Source organism: Hypanus sabinus, chromosome 1, assembly GCF_030144855.1.
Source record: "Hypanus sabinus isolate sHypSab1 chromosome 1, sHypSab1.hap1, whole genome shotgun sequence".
Lineage (NCBI taxonomy): Eukaryota > Metazoa > Chordata > Chondrichthyes > Myliobatiformes > Dasyatidae > Hypanus > Hypanus sabinus.
The window spans coordinates 10,490,300-10,513,652 of NC_082706.1; the positions used below are offsets into that span (position 1 = coordinate 10,490,300).

The following is a 23,353-nucleotide window of genomic DNA, read 5'->3' on the forward strand; positions in this document are numbered from 1 at the left end:
AGGAGGAGGAGGGAGAGGGGGAGGGAGAGGGAGGGGGGAGAGAGAGAGAGAGATGGAGGGAGAGAGAGAGGGAGGGGGAGAGAGAGAGGGGGGAGAGGGAGAGAGGGACAGAGAGAGAGGGAGAAGGAGAGAGAGAGAGGGAGGGGGAGAGAGAGGGAGGGGGAGAGGGAGGGGGAGAGGGAGGGGTAGAGAGAGAGACAGAGGGAGGGAGGGGGGAGAGGGGGAGAGAGGGAGAGGGCGAGGGAGAGAGGGAGAGAGAGAGAGATCAAATTACCAGGAAAATGAGTTGTCTTTGGGGTACTGCAAGTCTGTGTCTTTATTGATGCTTTGCTGCATGCTTGAGTGCTTGGTGTTGGGCTCAGGGGCGTTTGGGGTTCTAATATTTAACAGTCATTCATTCTTTGAGGAACTCCTCTGTTTTCGTGGACGTTCGCAAAGAAGAAGAATTTCAGGATGTATATTGAATACATTTCTCTGACATAAATGTACCTATTGAACCTATTGAGAGAACAAAGGGTAGAGAGCAGAATGACCGTGGACACAGTTTGTTGATTGTCGCTCACCTGTTTGTAGATGTGAACTGAGGTAAATAAAGGGAATGGCAGACAAAAGTATGTGCTGGGACAATAAGATTTGGAACATTGGAACTTAAAACAGTACAGGTCCTTCGGCTTATCATGTTGTGCTGACCCTTTTACTTATGACAAAATCAATCTAACCATTCCTTCCCCATACAGCATTCAATTTTTCCATCATCCATCTTAAATGTCCCAAATGAATCTGCTTCTAGCAGAACCCCAGGCATTGTGTTCCATGCACTCAATATTGTTAAAATAATTCACCTCCTATACTTTCCTCCTTAAACCTTAAAGTTAAACCTCTCACTGCTCTGGGCAGAAGTTCCCACTTGCTTCAAAAGGAAACAATTTTACCAGTGCTTAAGAAGAATAATGTGAGCGGCCTTAATGACTATCACCCAGTAGCACTCACATATACAGTGATGAAATACTTTTGAGAGGTTGGTTATGACTGGACTGAACTCCTGCCTCAGCAAGGACCTGGACCCACTGCAACTTGCCTATTGCCACAATAGGTCAATGGCAGATGCAATCTCAATGGCTCTGCACACGGCTTTAGACCACCTGGACAACACAACTACCTATGTCAGTGTGCTGTTCATTGACTACAGCTCAGCATTTAATACCATCATTCCCACAATCTTGATTGAGAAGTTACAGAACCTGGGCCTCTGGTGTGTGCTTAGCCCACTGCTCTATTCTTTATATACACATGACTGTGTGGCTAGGCATAGCTCAAATACCATCTATAAATTTGCTGAATTTATATAAATAATATAATATAATAATATAAATACACCCATTGTTGGTAGAATCTCAGGTGGTGACGAGAGGGTGTACAGGATGGAGATATGCCAACCAGTGGAGTGGTATCACAGCAACAACCTGGCACTCAACGTCAGTAAGACAAAAGAGCCGATTGTGGACTTCAGGAAGTGTAAGGTGAAGGAACACAGACCAATCCTCATAGAGGGATCAGAAGTGGAGAGAGTGAGCAGTTTCAAGTTCTTGGGTGTCAAGATTCCTGAGGATCTAACGTGGTCCCGACATATCGATGCAGTTATAAAGAAGGTAAGACAGCAACTATACTTCATTAGAAGTCTGAAGAGATTTAGTACATCAACAAATGCACTCAAAAACTTCTACAGATGTACCGTGGAGAACATTCTGACTGGCTGCATCACTGTCTGGTATGGGGGGTGGGGTGGGGGGGGGCGCTACAGCACAGGACCAAAAGAAGCTGCAGAGGGATGTAAATTTAGTCAGCTATATCTTGGGTACCAGCCTACAAAGCACCCAGGGCATCTTCAAGGAACGGTGTCTCAGAAAGGCAGCGTCCATTATTAAGGTCTTCCAGTAGCCAGGGCGTGCCCTTTTCTCACTGTTACTATCAGGTAGGAGAGATAGAAGCCTGAAGGCAAACACTCAGTGATTCAGGAACAGCTTCTTCCCCTCTGCCATCCGATCCCTAAATGGACATTGAACCTATGAACACTACCTTACTTTTAAAAATAAATACTATTTCTGTTTTTGCACAATTTTTAATCTATTCAATATATGTATACTGTAATTGATTTACTTTATATTAAGTATTATTATTATTTTTCTTCTTCTACATTATGTATTGCATTGAACAGCCGCTGCTAAGTTAACAAATTTCATGACACATGCTGTTGGTAAAAAACCTGATTCTGATTCCTTTATATTAGCTTATTCCCAACTACCCCCCCCACCACCACCTCGGAAAGTCTGGTTGTCCACTAAATCTATGCATCTTATCATTTCACCTCTCATCCTCCTCTCCAAAGAGAAAATCCCTAGCTAGCTCAACATATTCTCATAAGGCCTGCTCTCTAATCTGGGCAATGTCTTGGTAAATCTCTGTACCCTCTCTGAAGCTTCTACATCCTTCCTATAATGGGCCATCTAGACATAACACAGAAATCAATGTGAGAAATTCTCTACTGCTCCTAACTGATTCTATAACTTTCAAGGGCTCTTTATAATTTTATTTGCACAGTTTATCTTCTTTTACTTATTGGTTTATAGCTGGCCTTTGTTTATGGATAGCTTTTTGTAAAATTTGATTATGTCTTTTTTTTTCTGTAAATGCCTGTCAGAAAATGAATCAAGGTAATACTCACAAAATGCTGGAGGAATTCAGCATCTATGGAAAAGAGTAAACATCGACTCTTTATTCTTTTCCATAGGTGCTGCCTGACCTGCTGAGTTCCTCCAGCACTTTGTGTGTGTTGCTTTGAATTTTTAGCATTTGCAGCCCTTCTCGTGTTTGCGAGTACATGCTAACATTTGCACAATGATAATACACTTACTTTGAAATTTGAATTAATTGTTATATTTGATGAAGCCTCATCACAACTGGCCAGTCTTGACACAAACTATAATGGCTGGCTACCTGAAATTGTTGAATTCAATATTCAGCCCTGATGACTGTAGCACAGCTATGGGAAAATAAGGTTCTTTTCCCCAAGATTATGTTGGGTTACATTGGAGAAATGAAGGCAAAGTCAGAGAGTTCAGAGTTGGAGCAGGATGGAGAATTAAAGCAATAATCAGCCAGAAATTCAGGATGTCCTTACAGACGTCTCAGACGTGTTCTCTGAAGTGGTCAGCCAATTCATCTTTGCTTTCTTCAATATACAGGAAACCACAATGTGAGCACCCAATGAGCAAAGTCTGGGGGAAGGAAATGGGAATCACTCCCTTGTGGATGGAATGTCTGGGGCCTTTGGTGAGGAAGGAAGTAGATGGATAGGGGTTACTTTTCCTATAGCTGTAGGGAAAATGGTGTGAATAGGACAGGAGGTGGATGAATAAACCACTATGTTAGGAATGATCCCTTTGGAATGCTGGATGGGAAGGTGATGTCTCTTGATAACATGACATCCGAGGTAATGGAAATTACCAGGAAACCATTGCAAAGTGGACAGGGAAACCATTTTTGGTGTGGGGAGGGGAGAGGGTGTAAAAGCACAAAAGGAGGAAATGGAACAGATGTGGTTGACCCTAGGGGAAGGAAGCTGTGGATATGGAAGCACGGGTGGGTAAGTTTCCTTGGTTAAGAACAGGTGAATGGAGCCATCAGAGGGAAGCAAGATGGGAGGAGATGCAGTTGAGGTAGCCGTGTTCCAGTTTAAGATGGCGTTGGTGAAGTACAGCAACAATTTGCTGACATCAAACACAACTATTAACTACATTTTATTAACTACACTATTAACTATATTATTAACTACACTTTTTCTCAAATGATCACTGCAATCAATAGCTTATAACTTACGTTTCAGAGCTGAGCTTTTGAACTGCCTGTACAACTGGGCATTTTTGAGGTGTGAACTGAATTCTCGAAGCTGCTGGACAGTTGCAGCATGGCATGTATGGGCTGAATTGAGACAGGGGGACCCAGGCCCAAAGGCAGGGAATGAGCCAATACTTGGACGGACTTGGAGCTGATTTGAAAAAGCAGAACATAGGCAAGGCAGAGTTGAGTCAGCAGGGCCTTGGCCCGAGAATGAGGAACAAGCCGAGGTCTAACCGATTTAAGTGCCAGGCAGAATTGAAAAGGTCAGGTATGGGCCAGCTTAAGGCAGCATGCTCTGGGCCTGAGAGTGTACTGAAGTGACTGGGACCCGATTCAAGAGTGAGGAAAGACTGAAGTTTGGCCAATTTTAGCGCCGGGCTGAATTGAAATGGTGAGGGTGTTGGGGCGGGAGGCAACCTATGGGCTGGTGTTCAGCTCGCTGCTCTCTGAAGCTTACTCATCTCTGTGCCGAACTGAGGCAGTGGCCTGCAACTAATGGGCTCCTGGATAAGCCGCGACCGTCTTCGTGGCTGTGGACTCGCTTCATGAAATTCAGCCTATTAACTACTTGCATGACTCACTTGGCTCCCACTATTACAGTAGTTCTTTGTTCTCTCCAACTTCAGCCACAATAGTTACCCATTTCTGATTAAAGGTCACTGACCCCAGATATTACCTCTCCTCCTGCTGAGCTTTTCTAACGTTTTGCAGTTGTGCAGAGATCCAGTATCTGCAGATTTTTTAGCTTTCCAAATGGATCAATCATGCCCATTTGTAATTCCAAAGGCATTTTGTAAAATAAGGGGGATACATCCTCGTGGAATAATAACATTAACTATCTGCGATATTTTAAACAGCCCAAATTAGTGTGAGCCACAGCAGACAGGATCAGCAGCTCACATAACTTGTCATGCAGCAAAGACCCCTGTGCTCCCTCCATATTATCACCTACCAGTCTCACGATTCATAATGGTGAATGCAAGCAGTCATTATTTCAACTAAACATTTCCATAAAGAAATATCTGAACAGTAATTACTAAATATCCCTCTTTGCAAACGTGAAGAATACCTGAAGGATATCATTTAAACTTACCCGACAAATGTCCTTTTCCTCCTGGGACTTTTGAAGCAATTTGCTAAGCTCTTTTTTGTAAGATTGAACGAAGTTTTCACACTGAGAAGACCAAAGCAAACAAAGAAAATCAGTTCCATCCAGGTAGAAGTAACAAATTCTGCTGTACATTGTTCTTACCATCAGTACAGTGTACACCAACTACCAGAAAGCAAAATGAGACAGTTACAGATGAGCATGGGTAAGTATTACATAGAACACTTCAGCCCACATTGTTGTGCCGATCTTTTAACCTACTCTAAGATCAATCTAACCTTTACCTCCTACATAATCATTTTTTTATCATTCATGTGCCTATCTAGAGTTCCTAATCAAAATCAAATCAAATCATCTCTAGTTATCATTCAAACAAACATAGATACAGCTGAATGAGACAATGTTCCTCTGAGGCCAAGGTGCAAACACACAAAATAGCAAGCAAAAAAGCATATTCATTAAAGATAATATAGATAGCCCAAGACTCAGATGGTACAGTCTCCCAGCAGTCCACAAACGCACGGAGTCCAGCCTGTTACTCCATTGCTCGAACACAGGAGAGTGGCACTAACGGGAGAGGCCAGTCCCCAGCCAAGCTCGGATGCCACACTACAACACTCACACGTCTTCTCACCTGGTCCAGCAGCAGCAGGCAAGCCTGATCATTGAGGCTTAGTCCTCACTACATGGAGGCTGCACAGCTCCCATGTCGCCTGTCACACCACCAGACAAGGGCAAAAGGCTGTGGCAGCCTACATTATCATTGCCCAATAGAGAGTGAAATATCCGAGACAATCTCCTACCGTTATACCGCATGCCACCTTTGCACACCAACTTCGATGCCTTGGAGTAGCAGGCAGTAAAATGCTCTGCAGCCAGGTCTGCATCTCCGAACCCGCATCTGCTCTGACATCCCAAATGGCTCCTTACCTGAGTTTCTTAAATGCCCCTAATGTACTTGCCACTGCCAGTACTTCTGGCAGAGCAATCCATGCACTCACCACTCTCTGTGTAAAAAAATATAGATGTTACCTCTCCTATATTTTCCTCTGATCTGCTTAAAATTATGCCTCCTTGTATTAGCTTTTTACACCCTAGGAAAAAGTCTCTTGCAATACACTTGATGTGTACCTCTCACCATCTTCCACACCTCTAGCAAGTCACCTCTCATCCTCCTTCACTCCAAAGAGAAAAACCCTAGCTCACCCAACCTATCCTCATATGACATTTCCTCTGGTCCAGGCATCATCCTGGTAAATCCTTTCTGCACCCTCTCCGCTCTCCAAAGGTCCACATCCTTCCTATAAAGAAGTTTCAAAGTACATTTATTATCAAAGAATGTAAAAATTATACAACCTCAAGATTTGTCTGGTTACAAACAGCCACAAAGCAAAATACCTGAAATAACCCAATTAAAAAAAAGACCAACACCCGATGCATAGAGAAAGGAAAAAAAAACAATTCATGCAAACAATAGGAGCGAGCAAGAACATTTCGAATCAAGTTGAGTCCTTAGATCCAAATCCTTGGAGCAGCCCGGACTAGGCCCAAAGCCTCAGTCTCAGTTCATCATATTAGCGGGACAAATCTTCATGAAACACAGCAGCCAGGGCAGTCTCATATCCTCAGCGCCATGGAGAGAGGAGTGAACATCACAGAAGAATGAGCAAAATTGGCTCTCCCTCCAATTCTGACACCCTGTCTTTCCAGTTTACCTGGGCCAGCAGATCATACCTCACATTAGGACCCAGGTACCACTGCAGCAAAAGGCTCAGGGCCTAGAACATGCTGCCTAACAATTCACTCTGGGCCCAGACTTCACTTTGAGACTTCCTACCTACTTTTGATTTCTTCTCAATTTTAACAGTCATTTCACTCTGTTGCACAAATATTTTCTGTAATCAGGGAGTGGATGCAAGGTTAACACTTACTGCTTGTCCCTTCTTTTAAGTGCTAACATTCCTCTGGCAAGACCATAAGACCAGAACAGAATTAGGTCATTCAGCCAATCAAGTCTATTTGATCATGGCTGGTTTTATTTTAGGTCAGTACTCCCACAATGTAGTTGGGCAGGGTGTTCAAAGACACTAACAATGAAGGACTGGCAGTATTTCCAAGCCAGACGTTCTCAGGCACCTTGGCCTAGGTCAGTGGAGATGCAGGTTTGGGTGGCACTGTCAGAGTAGCCAGGGTGCGTAACTGAATTGCATTTTATAGATTGTGGAGATCTCCTGCACAGACTGCTTCATTAGCTTTGGCAGTTCCACATGTATTTAAACATTGTCCATCCTGCAGCAAGTATCCTTCTGACCAGCAGGCTCCTGTATGGAGACCGCAGGGAAGGTTTGGGAATTACTGATACTCCTTTGCTGGCTTTTCCAATCCCCACTACATCAATTCACAAGCCAGGAGAGATCATCCTGCCAGTCACAGTCACGCCAGGAAATTGTCAAAGTAGACCCAACAGACTGCATGACCTCATTTTGCGATGTCTTGTGGCATTACAATGGAAGATTGTTTCGAATTCAGCTCTCTGGACAAGCTCAGTATTGGCTTGTGAAGTCCTTGTGAAACCCAATCTGAATGTTGGTGAGTCCAGTTTGCTGAAAAATGCTGTTGAATTCTCCTTCTGAGACTCTGTGGAGAACTCAGAGTGAACCTACTAGGCAGTGATTAGATTGGATTTTCTTGCCTTTTTATTAAAAGGACTTCCTAGGCAATTGTGCATATTAGTAGTTTAGTAGTTGAATATGGAAATGGGGCCAGAGATGCGGCTATTCAAGTTAGCAGACTTTCAGTTCTACCACTGGGACGTTGTCAAATTTGAAAGCCTTTTCTACTTTCCGAGTTATCAGTTTTGTCTTGATATCTAAAGCATCAGAAGACTGGCTTGTGAGAGCCTTGGAGAAGCTGGGATGGATCTTCCATCCATGACTTCTTGCTGAACAAATATATTTTGGGAAAATGTAACCAGACATTTCAATGTGCTGACTCACTCTTAACATGAGTGTCGCACACGCATCAACCAAACCCAGCATCTCCACCAGTCACCCTGGAAGGGCAGAATCTGGAGGTGTTTGAACGTTTGCTGGACACCTTTAAAAACAAATTATTTTAGTGAAATTCTGAGTGAAGATGAATTTCTGGCATCATTGCTGTTGGAGTCCAAACGTACACTTTCACATCCCCATTAACTCACCAGAGAAGGTTGGGTTCCAGACAAGGAGTTGCAACCTTTCTCCAGCAGTGTCTTCACTTCTGAACCACTCTTCTGAGCCTGTCTGAGATGTTGCGCAATGCTGTCACATGCATCACAGGATATGATATCCCGCTGTTCATACAAAAGTTCTGGATTGTGGAGGGATTTGTATTAGATAGGCTACAGATTTTATCAGGGCAACATTGATCTTTATAATGTATAACTGCAATAATGGAGAAATCCAACTATAAAAATTTCACTTGCACTGGTGATCCTACTGTGGGGATTTAGAAAGTTAGGAAAAAAAAAACTACTGTGTGGTGAACTTTTGGAATTCTTGAGTTTGGAGTTGTGGAGGCTCACTCATTGAGTTTGTTCAATTTGACTTCCCATTCCAATGTATCAGGCCAGGGTCTCCTCCTATGACGCAGCAGCGACACCCCAATCTGTTTGGATAACCTCCAGCCTGATGGTGTGAATGTCACACTTTAATGGAAATACAGTGAAATGCATTGTTTGTGTTCAGACTGGACTGGAGGCAGGCTGCAAGTGTTGCCATATCTCCAGTGCCAACATAGCATGCTCATAATTTACTAATCTTAACTTGAAATGGAAACTGAAGGAAACCCGTGGTGCGGTGGAGAGAATGCACGAAACTCCTTACAGATAGCAAATCTTGAACTTACAGCTGGCACTGTAAAGTATTATGATGACTGCTATGCTACTGTGCTGCCCCAATATTGTGGAACTGAATGAAACCATTAAGTCATAATACCTATCACTTCTCATTCACAAATTCCACCATCGTTCCTTTTTTCCCCACTTTCTTCCCAGGAATATCCAACAATTAGATCCATTTTTAGTTCCTTTTATAAGACTATAACTGAAGGAGGAAATATTGGGTCCATGTTTACCTCAGCATTCAATACTTTCATGATTTCCATCTCAACAATTTAGCCACCCACCCATATCCCTCAGAATCTGAATCTGCTGATCTTTAGCTTCACTCCTTGTTAACGCACAATCCCAGCAATCTACAAATAGGCTGAATATTGTTGGGATTAAAGAGGCAAGAATTCCATCAAACTCCTGACTTGGGCTGTGCAGAGATATTTTGGTGAGTCAGGAGGCTAGCTACCTGTTACAGCATATCAAGCCTTTAATTGTGTAAGTACAGAAGGTACAGAAGCAAGTCAATCTGGTCTGATGGAAATTGTATATTTCTCCTTATAGTTCTATACTTGTATTAAGAAACACACGGTGAACTTCCAGTTCTGCATTACCATGGGAATGAACTACTTGTTCAGTAGATTCAAGCCACTTCCTCATGAGAAGTGGTGAGATCATATTTCAGCTCCTCGAGTGCAGCGGCTGCAGGATATTTTGAGGTAATATTGATCAGAAAACAAGAGGAGATGGAGTGGCAGACCTGTGAGATTGAACAGTAAGATGTCAACTGACAATCTCAGACTCTCCTTGACTTACTTGCTATATCTTAATGCCCTGTAATCTAAGAAAACAGCTGAGTTCTGAATGACTCTGTCTTTGAAGCTCACTGGCATAGAGAAAACTCAAGATTCACAACTTTAGAGGAAGGAGGGAAGAAACTCTTCATTTTGGTTTTGTGGTAGAGACTCCACCATTGATTGAACTCTTCCCAGCATTATCTTTCCAAAGACCTTTCGATCTGTATTTCTAAGCTCCGGAGGCCCAACTTTCCCCCTTCCTTCACAACAAGCCTCTCATTCTAGGAATGGGCTACTGGTCTTTTATCACTCTACCTGCAAGAACCCCAAGAGTAGGTGAGGCACCAAGGTCTCTGGTTCCCCCACCCCCCACCGGCTTCCTCCTACATCCCAAGGTGTGCAGGTTGTTAAGTTATATTAACCCTAACGTGTAGCTGAATGGTAGAAATCTGAGGGAATTGATGATGGAGTGCTGAGAATAAAAAACAAGAGTAGAATTAGTTGATATGATTGGTTGATGGATAGCACAAGCTCAATGGGCCAAAAGGCCTACTTATGCCATGTATTTCTATGGATGGATGAGTAGGACAGAAGGAACAGCATTCAAAGAGATTACAGATATTTGTGAAAACTATGTAGTGGTTGCTTTGGAGAAATAAAAGCCTGTGTTATAAACTAGAAGATTAATATCACTAAGCACAGAGTGTACAGGATAATTTTCTGGAGCAATACATTTCTAGTTCGGTGAGGCAGGAGGAATTGCTGGATCGAAGAATACGGGGAAGTAAGTTTTATATAGAACTGCACAGCATAGGAGCAGGCCATTCGGCCCACAGCATTGTGCTGAACCAACTAAAAAGCAATTCAGAAATACCCAAACACTAATTCCTCTTACCTACACAATGTTCATGTCCCTCCATCTTCCTTACGTTCATATGCGCATCCAAATGTCTTTTAAAAGCCTGTAATATATTCGTCTCTTCCACCACACCAGGCAGCACATTCCAGACATCCACCACTCTGTGAGTAAAAAACTTACCCCTCACATCTTCTTTGAACCTATGCCCTCTCACATTCAATGCCATCTGGTATTAGACATTTCAGCCCTGGGAAATAGATAGTCCCGGTCTACACTATCTTTGCCTCTCATAATCTTATAGACTTCTATGAGATCTCCCTTAATTAAGCCTGAGCTCCAGAGAAAATGACACAAATTTATCCAGCCTCTCATAATAGCACATGCCCTTTAAACCAGACAGCATCCTGGTAAACCTCTTCTGTACCCCCTCCAAAACCTCAATGTCCTTCCTATAGTGCTGTAACCAGAACTGTCTGCAATACTCCCGATGTGGCCTAAGCACTAATAAAATGCCTCGACTAATAAAATAATTCCATCAGCCTTCTTAACCACCTTATCGACCTTAAGGAGCGTTGAACTTGGATCTACGGATCTCTCTGATCAGTAACTCTGTTAAGAATCTTGACCATAACTGTGTACTGTCTCCTTCCATTTGCCCTACCAAGGTGGATCACCTCACATTTATCTGGGTTAAACTCTATCTGCCATTTCTTTGCCCATATCTGCAACAAATCTGTCATGCTCTATTCTATGCCCGGATTCTACACCATCCACAACTCCACCAATCTTGGTATTATCTGCTTACTTACTAACGCATCCATCTACATTAGTCGAATCCATGTAGAACTCCACTAATCACAGACCTCCAGCTCAAATAAGTCCCCTCAACTTCTCCCATCTTCTACATGCAAACCAGTTCTGAATCTAAAGAGCTAATTCACTGCATCTTCATCTTCTGGATTAGTCACCCATGAGGCACTTTGTCAAATGCCTAACTAAGTAATGTAGACAACGTCCATTGCCCTGCCTTCATCAATCTCTCTTGTCACCTTAAGAAAAAACTCAATGAAGTTAGTAAGATATGACCTGCCCCTCACAAAGGCATGCTGACTCTCCATAATTAGGCCATGGGTTTCCAAATGCTCATATATTCTATCTCTAAGAATATTCTTAAGCAAATGTCCTGCAACTGACGTGAGACTCACTGGTCTATAGTTCACAGGATTTTCCCTTCTTACATAGAGGTACAGTCTTAGCCACTCGTCAGTCCTGCAGGACCTTACCCGCACTACAGAGGACATGAGGCGCCAGCAATCTCGTCTCCTGCCTCCTTCAATAAATTGGGGTAAATCCTATTGGGTCCTTGGGACTTATCCAACTTTATACTCATTAGGAGGCCCAACAGTTCCTCCTCCTTGAGCTCTAAATGCCCTAATGTATTTATGCACTCAGCTCTGGTTCTCCATACCCTTTTCCTTGGTAAGTACTGAAGCAAAGTACTCTGATTACTTTGCTCACATTCTCAGGATCCAAACAAATGTTCCCCTTTTTATCCTGAGTGGTCCTGCCCTCTCCCTAGTTATGAGATCATAAGATATAGAAGCAGAATTAGGCCATTTGACTCATCGAGTCTGCTCTACCGCTCCATTCTTCCTCTCAGCCCCAATCTCCTGCCTTCTCCCCATTTCCCTTCCTGCCCTGACCAGTCTAGAATCTATCAACATTTGCCTTAAATATACATAAAGTCTTGGCCTCCACAGCTGCCCGTAGCAATGATTTCCACAGATTGACCATTCTCTGGCTGAAGTAATTTCTCATCTCTAATCTAACAGGACACCCCTCTATTCTGAGGCTGTGTCCTCTGGTCCTAGACTGTCCCACTGTAGGAAACATCCTCTCCACACCAATTCTATCAGTAGGTAGATAGGTTTCGATGAGTTTCAATGGTTTCAAAGGTACATTTAATGTCAGAGGAATGTATACAATATACATCCTGAAATGCTTTTTCTTCGCAAACCATCATGAAAACAGAGGAGTGTCCTAAAGAATGAATGACAGTCAAATGTTGGAACCCCAAAGTAACCCCCAACTCCCCTTTCCCATGTGTAAGCAGCAGCAAACAACCCCCACCGGCAAGAAAAAGCATGGCACCCACCACTGAGCACTCAAGCGTGAACAAGGCAACAGCAAAGGCACTGACTTGCAGTTATCCCAAAGGCTTTGCGTTTCACCTCGTACTCAACATACCACAGGTTCTCTCTCTCCTTAATAAAGGAGAAAGAGATGTCTCCATTTTCCCAGCGAGCAGGGAGACATAACAACTCGCTGGTTTACGATGGTTTACGTCCACCACGTCGCTTTTTTTTTTAGCTCTGTACCCTAAAAACTAGGCACTCAACCGCAGATATTCCGAAACCCCCAACGACACATGGGTGTCCTGTCATGACACCGACCCTCAATCCGCCCATCTCCAGAGCCCCAAGATCCTAGGCTTCCAAATTTGAGCCAGACTCTTAGGCCGAGCCCTCAGTGTGCCGAACAACAACGGCTGCTTATGAAACCCTGACAGCGGATCCCATTCCCGCAAAGAACTGTAGTCAGCGTGTAACTCCAGGACAGGGTCTTCAAAAGAACCCTGAAAGGGAAAAATGAAGATATTAAAGATGGAAATGGAACTGTTTATGAACATGCAAGCAAAGGTGTCGCCATTTAGTGTCATCACCACTCCGTTCTGCCTTCTTAGGTCACCCCTCATTCTTCTGAATTCCAGTGAATACAGGCCCAGAGCCATCAAATGCTCTTCATATGATACGCCGTTCAATCCTGGAATCATTTTGTGAACCTCCTTTGAACCCTCTCCAGTTTCAGCACATCCTTTCTAAGATATGGGGCCCAAACTGCTGACAATACTCTAAGTGAGGCCTCACCAGTGCTTTATAAAGCTTCATCATTACCTCCTTGCTTTTATATTCTAATCCTCTTAAAATGAATGCTAACATCACATTTGCCTTTCTCACCACAGACTCAACCTGCAAATTTTCCTTTAGGGAATCCTGTACAAGGAGTTCCAAGTATTTCCTCCATTTAGAAAATAGTCTACCCTTTTACTTCTTCTACCAAAGTGCACAACCATACACTTCTTAACACTGTATTCCATCTGCCACTTCCTTGCCCATTCTCCTAATCTGTCTCAGTCCTTCTGCAGCTTCTCTACTTCCTCAAAACTATTTGCCCCTTCACCTCTCTTCATATTGTTTGCAAACTTTCCGGTTAAGATGGCACTACTGAGCGTATGCGACATTCCACTGGTAGTTCAAAAGGCAAGAAATTTGACTAAAAACATTACTAACAACACCTTTTCTGTAGTAAATTGTTGTAAATTATCACCACTAGCAATGAAGTGGCAAGTGAAAGCGAAACAAGTTCGGGGATGAGCTGTGCTGGTGTGTTGCAGAATTGACACAAACGGAGTGAGCCGCCATTCAGAAAGGAGAAGTTGGGCGGAGGAGTTCTGATGCCTGTACAACTGGCCTGGGTGCGAGGTTGGATAGTCTGGCTGCCGAGCCGATTTTAAGAGTTTGAGAGTGGCAAAATCTGAGCCCGGAGCAAGCTGTTGGGCGGCATGGTCTTGGCCCGGAGCCCTTCGCAGCAGTGGTTTCCAGGTCCTAATGCGAGGTACATTAAGCTGTCTGGACAGTTTGCACACTGGCCAGGCATCTTGGGATCAGAGTTGAGAGCCAATTTCACTCACTCTCTGCGATGTTCACTCCTCTCATCATGGTGCTGAGGCTATGAAGATTGCCCAGGCTGCTGTGCTCTGTGCCTGATAATATACTGAGGCTTTGGGCCTACTGTGGGGTTTGGATCTGAGGACTCAACCCAATTCAGAATGTTGATGCTCGCTTTTGTTTGCATGGTTTGTGTTCTTTCCCTCTTTCTCTTGCGCATTGGGTATTGGTCTTTATTATTATCTTTTGATTGGGTTTGTTGGCCAGAAAGAACTACAGTCAGCAAAGCAGTGAGTTCAAATGAATTAAGGGCAGTGGAAGCAGACAGACCAATTACCTTTGTTCTTGCCAGGAGGGAGGAGATGGAGGCTACCATTTTATGAAGAGATTCTCCATTTTGTGAGTCTCTTGGCTTGATCAGTGTTTTAAAGTCAATATAATGATGCCTCAGGTAATCTGCTGGACTAGAGGTCATTTCCAGATAAGAAGTTATTTGTGAGATGTCCTTTGGTTGGATGGAAAATGCAGGTTTTTGACTGTTGGAGTCTGTATCTGTTCTGCCTGATTCACACATGTTACTGATTGAGAACAAGCAGCTGTCACGGTCCGTAAGGTCCGCATTCCGGTTCACGGTCTGGTCCGTGGATTCCGTATTCTGGTTGATTCTGTTTTCCCTTGTTCCATTGAGTGCCTTAATTGAGGCAGCTGATCCTCATTTCAGGCTTGCAACATAAATAGCTCAGGGGTCCAGCTATTCCTTTGCTGGACCATCCCTGTCAGAAACCTGCACCAGGAAACTCAGCATCCGAAACCCACATCAGGAAGCTTGGCATCAGAAACTCATACCAAGAAGGGTCCCAGCTCTGTGTCCAGTGGCCAAAAAAGGTCCCGGCTCTGTGTCCTGCATCCAAGAAGGGTCCAAGCCCTGTGTCCAAGAAGAGTCCCGGCTCTGTGTCCTGTGTCCAAGGAGAGTCCCGGCTCTGTGTCTTGTGTCCAAGAAGAGTCTCAGCTCTGTGTCCTGTGTCCACTGTTGAGTCCCGGCTCTGTGTCCAAGAAAAGTCCAAGTCTAGTCAAGTCTGAATCTCAAGTCAAGTCAAGTCAAGTCACTTTTATTGTCATTTCGACCATAACTGCTGGCACTGTGCATAGTAAAAATGAGACGTTTTTTAGGATCATGGTGTTACATGACACAGTACAAAAACTAGACTGAACTACGTTAAAAAAAACAACAACACAGAGAAAGCTACACTAGACTACAGACCTACACTGGACTGCATAAAGTGCACAAAAACAGTGCAGGCATTACAATAAATAATAAACAGGACAATAGGGCAAGGTGTCAGTCCAGGCTCTGGGTATTGAGGAGTCTGATAGCTTAGGGGAAGAAACTGTTACATAGTCTGGTCGTGAGAGCCCAAATACTTTGGAGCCTTATCCCAGACGGCAGGAGGGAGAAGAGATTGTATGAGGGATGCACGGGGTCCTTCATAATGCTGTTTCCTTTGCGGATGCAGAGTGTAGTATAGATGTCCATGATGGCAGGAAGAGGGACCCCGATGATCTTCTCAGCTGACCTCACTATCTACTGCAGGGTCTTGCGATCCGAGATGGTGCAATTTCCAAACCAGGCAGTGATGCAGCTGCTCAGGATGCTCTCAATACAACCCCAGCAGAATGTGATGAGAATGGGGGGGGGGGGTGTGTGGTGGGAGATGGACTTTTCTCAGCCTTCGCAGAAAGTAGAGACGCTGTTGGGCTTTCTTTGCTATGGAGCTGGTGTTGAGGGACCAGGTGAGATTCTCCGCCAGGTGAACACCAAGAAATTTGGTGCTCTTAACGATCTCTACCAAGGAGCCGTCGATGTTCAGTGGGGAGTGGTCGCTCCATGCACTCCTGTAGTCAACAACCATCTCTTTTGTTTTGTTCACATTAAGCGACAGGTTGTTGGCTCTGCACCAGTCCGTTAGCCGCTGCACCTCCTCTCTGGAAGCTGACTGATCGTTCTTGCTGATAAGACTCACCACAGTCATGTCATCGGCGAACTTGATGATGTGGTTCGAGCTGTGTGTTGCAGCACAGTCGTGGGCCAGCAGAGTGAACAGCAGTAGACTGAGTGCACAGCCCTGTGGGGCCCCCATTCTCAAACTGATGGTGCTGGAGATGCTGCTCCAAATCCTGACTGACTGAGGTCTCCCAGTCAGGAAGTCCAGGATCCAGTTGCAGAGGGAGGTGTTCAGGCCCAGTAGGCTCAGCTTTCCAATCATGAGGGATGATTGTGTTGAATGCTGAACTGAAGTCTATGAACAGCATTTGAATGCATATGTCTTTTTTGTCCAGGTGGGTTAGGGCCAGGTGGAGGGTGGTGGCAATGGCATCATCTGTTGAGCGGTTGGGACGGTACACAAACTGCAGGGGGTCCAGTGAGGGGGGCAGCAGGGTCTTCATATGCCTCATGACGAGCCTGAGTTCCTGGTCAAGCCAAGCACGAGTTCTAGTCAAAGAGCGTCCCAGCCAAGACCTGAGTTCTCAGTCAAGTCCCAGTCCAGGTTTTCTGGTTTGTTACTTTATGTTCGCGTCCAGGTTGATATTTTGTCCTCGCTCCTTGGCTTCCCTAGTATTCTTAATAAACATAGTCTTGTTCAGACTACTGCAGTGTCTGCATCTTGCATTTGGTTTCGTTCCTAACGCCCCCTTGTGACAGAACGGTCCAGCCAAACATGGACCCAGCAACACAGACACTGCCATTAAACTCTGGTCAGCCGGGGGTCCCCCTTGTTGAAACCACCCCCCTCCAACTCACCTGGATCATCGATAATCTGGGAAAGCTGGTTGGATCATCAGGAGGCTCCCATGGAGGGGGGGGGGGTGGCGGTACTGTCACGGTCCGGTCTGTGGATTCTGTATTCTGGTTGTTTCTGTTTTTCCTTGTTCCATTGGGTCCTTTAATTGAGGCAACTGATCCTCATTTCGAGCTTGCAACATAAATAGCTCAGGGGTCCATCTATTCCTTTTCTGGACCATCCCTGTCAAGAAACCCGCACCAGGAAGCTTGGCGTCTGAAACCCACATCTGGAAGCTCAGCATCAGAAACTCATACCAAGAAGAGTCCCGGCTCTGTGTCCTGTGTCCAAGAAGAGTCCTGGCTCTGTGTCCTGTGTCCAAGAAGAGTCCTGGCTCTGTGTCCTGTGTCCAAAAAGAGTCCTGGCTCTGTGTCCTGTGTCCAAGAAGAGTCAAGTCTAGTCAAGTCTGAGTCTGAGCTTGAGTCCGAGTTCCAGGTCAAGAGCCAAGTCAAGATGCAGGTACCTAGTCCCGGCCAAGACCCGAGTTCTCAGTCAAGTTCAAGTCTCAAGTCCTAGTCCAGGTTTTCCAGTTTGTTATTTTACACTCATGTCCAGGTTGATATTTTTTCCTCGCTCCTTGGCTTCCCTAGTATTGTTAATAGACATAGTCTTGTTCAGACAACTACAGTGTCTGTGATTTGCATTTGGGTCCATTCCCAACGCCCCCTTGTGACAAGAGAAATAAATTACCGATTGTCACTTGCTGCGAAGAAGGCAATAGATGGATGCTGGCTTGCAGCAGAGCCACTAGCTGTGTTAAAGGCCAGACACATGACCTACAGCCAATGACACTGGAATGCAATATCTGAATTGGTAAGAAAGGAATATAAAAGCAGTGCTAGTGACTTTAACTCTGTAGGAGAACAGCTATCGGGGATGCGAGGTGCCCTGCTGACACCTGGAGATTTGTAAAAGGACGATGAGGAACATGTGGCCAGCAGCAGAAACTCCTTTTTAACCGGTATTATATTTTCTGTTCTTTGACTGTTCATGGAAGGTCAGGAAAACTTAGCTGGTTTGCACACAGGTATTGGTTGTCTAAGTTCACATGTTCTTCCGTTGAGACAATAAAGGTACTTGGCGGTAAATACAGATTCTCTCTTGTGCCTACAAGGGGTGATTCTTGTAACAAATTCTTTCAGGTTTCTTGCTTTGTGGCTACCTGTAAGCAATCAAATCTCGATGTTGTATAATTTACACATTCTTTGAAAATAAATGTACTTTGAAACAAAGCTACAAATTCCATCATCTAAATCATTGACATACAACATAAAAAGAAGTGGTCCCAACACAGACTCCTGTGGAACACCGCTAGTCACTGGCAGCCAACCAGAAAAGGTTCCCTTTATTCCCACTCTTTGTATCCTGCCAAACAACCACTGCTTTATTCACAAAATACACTGCTGGATTCCATGCTGGAATCTCTCCTGTAATACCATGGGTTCTTAACTTGTTAAGCAGCCTCATGTGTGGCACCTTGTCAAAGGGCTTCTGAAAATCCTAGGACACAACAGCAATCGATTCTCCTTTGTCTAACCTGCTTGTTATTTCTTCAAAGAACTCCAACAGGTTTGTTAGGCAAGATTTTCCCTTGAGGAAACAATGCTGACTGGCCTATTTTATCATGTGTTCACATCCTGAACAATCAACTCCAACATCTTCCCAACCACCGAGGTCAGGTTAACAGGCCTGTAGTTACCTTTCTTCTGTCCCCCTCCCTTCTTAAAAAGTGGAATGACATTTGCAATTTTCCAGTCTTCCAGAACCATTCCAGAAACAAATAATTCTTGAAAGATTGTTACTAATGCCTCCACAATCTCTTCAGCCATCTCTTTCAGAACCATGGCGTGCATACCATCTGGTCCAGGTGACCTCATCTACCTTCAGGCCTTTCATTTTCCCCAAGAGCCTTCTCTCTGTAACGGTAATTTCATACATTTCATGACTTCTGATACTCTGGAGCTTCCACCATACTGCTACTGGCTTCCACAATGAAGACTAATTCAAAATATTTATTCCGTTCACCTGCCATTTCCTTGGCCCCCATCACTACCTCTCCAACATTGTTTTCTAATGGACTGATATCCACCCTTGCCTCTGTTTTACACTTCATGTATCTGAAGAAACTTTTGGTATCCTCTTTAGTATTATTGGCTAGTTTACTTTTGTGTTCTATCTTTTCCTTCTTAATGATTTTTTTAGTTACCTTCTGTTGGTTTATAAAGGCTTCCTAATCCTCTAACTTCCCACTAATTTTTGCTCGATTACATGCTCTCTCTTTGGCTTTATGTTATCCTCTTGCTCTTGATGTATGTACAGAATGCCTTGGGATTTGCCTTGATCTTTTCATGGCCTCTACTGGCTTTCCTAATTCTCTTCCTTAGTTCTATTCTGGCTTCTGAATACTCGTCATCTGCTCCATTTGATTCTAATTTCTGAATCTTTACATACTTTCCCTTTTTCTTCTGGACTAAATTCATCAGCTCTCTGTGGTCTTGCCAAGAAAAGGTGGTCCCAATTAACTCTTCTTAGTTCCTGCCTAATGCCCTCATAATTTGCCCAATTCCAATTTAAAACTCTCCCATAAGGACCATACCTATTTTTATCTAAAGTTAAGGAGTTGTGGTCACTGTTCCCTAACTGAAAGGTCAGTAACCTGGGCACACTCATTACCCAATGCTAGGTCCTCTCGTTGGTTACCCACATACTGATTTAAGAACCTTCCTGGATACACTTAACAAATTTTGCCCCATCTAGACCCCTTGCATTAATAAGGTCCCAGCTTATATTAGGGAAGTTGAAATCTCCATGAAAACAGCCCCATTATTTGTTTACACATATCCTTAATCTGATTACATACCTGTTCCTCAATGTCCCAGAGGCTATCAGGGGATCCGTTGGACAATCCTATCAGTGTGATTGCACTTTCCTGTTCCTGAGTTCAACCCGAATGGACTCAGTATCTGACCCCTCCATTATGTCTCCTCTGAATGCAGCTATGACATTGTCCCTGATTAATAGCGCATCTCCACCCCCTTTTTTACCTCCTGCTCTATTTTTCTAAAACTTTACAAACCTGGTACATTAATCACCCATTCCTGCCCCTCTCTCAACCAAATTTCAGTAATGGCCACAACATCATAGTTCCTCGCACTGATCCATGCTCTAGGGTCATCACCCTTCCCTACTATAATACTCCAAGCATTAAAATATAATACTCCAAACTATCCAACCAATCATATCTGTTGTTTTGATTTTGCCTTTCAATACTATCCCTGATGTCTACCTCTGGTTCGATCCTTCCCTTACCAACCTGATGTTCCAGTTCTCAGTTTTCTGTAAAACTAGTTTCAACTCTCATGAATAGAACTTGCAACCCTCCCAGCTAGGATATTGACTCCCCTCCATTTCAGGTGCAACTTGTCCCTCTTGTACAGGTCATTGCTTTCCCAGAAAAGGTTCCAAGAACTTGAAATCCTGTCCCTGCACCATCTCCTCAGCCACTTATTCATCTCTGCTTTCACCCCAGTCCTACTTGCACTAGCCCGTGGTACTGGGAGTAATCTGAAGATTACTACCTTGGAGGTCCTTCTCTTTGGCCTCATTCTTAACTTTATATATTCAATGAGTAGGACCTCTTCCCCCTTTTTGCCCATGTCATTGGTGCCAATATGTGCCACGATCCCTGGCTGTTCATCCTTCCCATTAAAAATATCCTGCAGCCACTCTGTTACATCCTAGCACCCAGGAGGCAACAGAATCTCTTTTGTGGCCACAGAATCTACTTTCTATCCTGTTAACTATCAAGTCCCCTATAACTACCGCACTGCCCGACTTTACCCTCCCCGTTGAGCCTCAGAGACAGCGACTTTACCACCAGGGCTGGTTGTTGCTGCCGTGATCTGATGGGTTACTGCCCCCCTCCCCCCCCCCCAGCAGTATTCAAAGAGGTATACCTGTTGCTGAGGGGAATGGTCACAGGGGAATCCTGCACCTTGGTGGTCACCCATCTACAGTCCAAAGCCTGACTCTGTGTCTCACCACCTATTCAAAAGTCTCATATACGTATTAATGTCTTCAGCCTCATGAATGATCCGGAGCACATCCAATCCCAGCTCCAACTTTTTAACCCAGTCAGCCAGGTGCTGAAGTTGGGTACATTTCCTGCAGATGTAGTCATCAGGGAAACAGTCAGGTATCCAAAATTTCCATATCTGACAGGAGGAGCATTCCTTTCTGACTACTCTGACCTAAAAAGGCTTACCTCTCCTTAACTATAAATCTGCCTGTTCACACCAAAGCCTTCCCACTCTGTCACTGGCACATTCAAACAATGGCCGCTCTGCTTAAGCCTACCTTCCTTTTATTTGCAGCTGAGTTTAGGCATCTGATGCTGACACTTACCATGCCCGCGCAGCTGAAAATGTTCGGCCTTGCCCAAATCTGCTGCTTTTAGTTGGGGAACACCTAGGAGACAGTGAAGAAAACATCATGAGATTAAAGTTATCTTTAGAAAAGGAGCAATGCAAAGTAAAAGTCATTAATTGGAGAAAGACTAATTTCAATAGATTGATGGAACTTGACATTGAGGGTTAAAACTGCAAACAGAGATCAATCAGATTTCCTGAACTTCTGGTAATGCTCCAACCACCCCCCCTTCATTTCCCATTTCTGTTTCCCTCTCTCATCTTATCTCCTCACCTGCTCATCTCCTCCTCCTTCCCTTTCTTCCACGGTCCTCTGTCCACTCCTCTCAGACTGCCCCTTCTCCAGCCCTTTAACAAACCAATCAGCTCTTTATTTCACTCCCTCTCCCAGTTCCATCTATTATCTGCCACCTTGTACTTCTTCCTCCCCTCCCCACACCTTCTTATTCCGACTTCACCCCTCCCTTTCCAGTTCTGAAGAAGGGTCTCATCCTGAAAAATCAACTGTACTCCTTTCCATAGACATTGCCTGGCCTGCTGAGTTCCTTCAGCACTTTGTGTGTGTTTCTTTGGATCCCCAGCATCTGCAGAATTTTTCAAGTTGGTGGCACTCTGAAATCCACAAAATCTCAGATGCACTCAATAGATTAGGAAACATTCACAGACAGGTTAAACGCAGATAGGAAATCTGCTGATGAGCACCCACCAACCCCAGCTGATGAATCAGCAATCTCTCACAGACAATCAATAACAATAGTGAACCATGGATGGGAAACAACATCACCAACAGAGACTCTGTAGCACCATCACTGACCTCCTGAAAAATCCTAGAAAGGTTCTTGGTTATAGACCACTCCATCACAGATAAAACCCTCTCCACCACTGAGCACATCTACATGGAGCACTGTCATAGGAGCACAGCGTCTATCATCAAGAAACCCCACCACCCACCCAGGCCATGGTCCCTTCTCACTGCTGCCATCAGGAAAAAGGTACAGGAGCCTTGGAACCCACACCACCAGGTTCACAAACAGTCATTACCCCTCAATCATCAGGCTCTTGAACCAGAGGAGATAACTTCACTCGTCCCATCACTGAACTATTCCCATAGCCTATGGACTCACTTTCATGGACTCTTCCTCTCATGTACTTTATATTTATTGCTTATTTATTTATTATTATCTTTTTCTTTTTCTATTTGCACAGTTTGTTGTGTTTTGCACTTTGGTTGTTGTCTGTCCTGTTGGGTGTATTCTTTCATTGACTTTACTGTGTTGCTTGGATCTACTGCGTAAGTTTGCAAGAAAATGAACCTCAGGTTTGTATATGGTGACATATACGTACTTTGAATTTTTGATAATAGATCTGCAAACCCAAAATGTTAGTACATAGGGAAAGCATGGTGGTATAGCAGTTAGTGCAACACTATTACAGCACCAGTAATCCAGGTTCAATTTGGCGACTCTCTGTAAGGAGATGGCACATTCTCCCTGTGAATGCATGGGTTTCCTCCCACATTCCAAAGACGTATGGGTTAGTAGGTTCATTGGTCACATGGGTGTAATTGGGTGTCATGGGTTCGTGAGTCCAAGCTTTCCAATGTTGTGCCTAACTTGCTGTGTTTTTCCCAGCAGGAAGAGTTCTGCTTTTATTTTATTATTGCTTCTCTGTATTTGATTTGGGAAAGAGAAAAGATAGATAAGGTGGCAAAGGCAGCAGATAATATACTTACCTTTACTGGCTAAAACATTAAATACAAGAACAGGGTGTGTCACGCTAGACCAAATAATACCTCAGAAAGACCACCATGTTAGCATGGCATACAGTTC

The 23,353-nt window shown here is 44.1% G+C and overlaps 1 protein-coding gene across 5 annotated transcripts in view; it reads right to left on the bottom strand.

Annotated features, from left to right (window-relative positions):
- The window catches only part of LOC132391313 (prosaposin-like), a 122,222-nt gene that overhangs the window by 38,725 nt on the left and 60,144 nt on the right, over nucleotides 1–23,353 (bottom strand). For all 5 annotated transcript variants that reach the window (XR_009511173.1, XR_009511168.1, XM_059964346.1 and 2 more), the window contains exons 3-5: nucleotides 21,502–21,564; nucleotides 8,205–8,353; nucleotides 4,991–5,071 (exon numbers count right to left, since the gene is read on the bottom strand). Coding sequence is in view for 3 of the 5 variants with exons in the window: in XM_059964346.1 (XP_059820329.1) it covers nucleotides 4,991–5,071; nucleotides 8,205–8,353; nucleotides 21,502–21,564 (293 nt within the window). In the remaining 2 variants the exon portion in view is untranslated. The remainder of the gene's footprint in view (nucleotides 1–4,990; nucleotides 5,072–8,204; nucleotides 8,354–21,501; nucleotides 21,565–23,353) is intronic.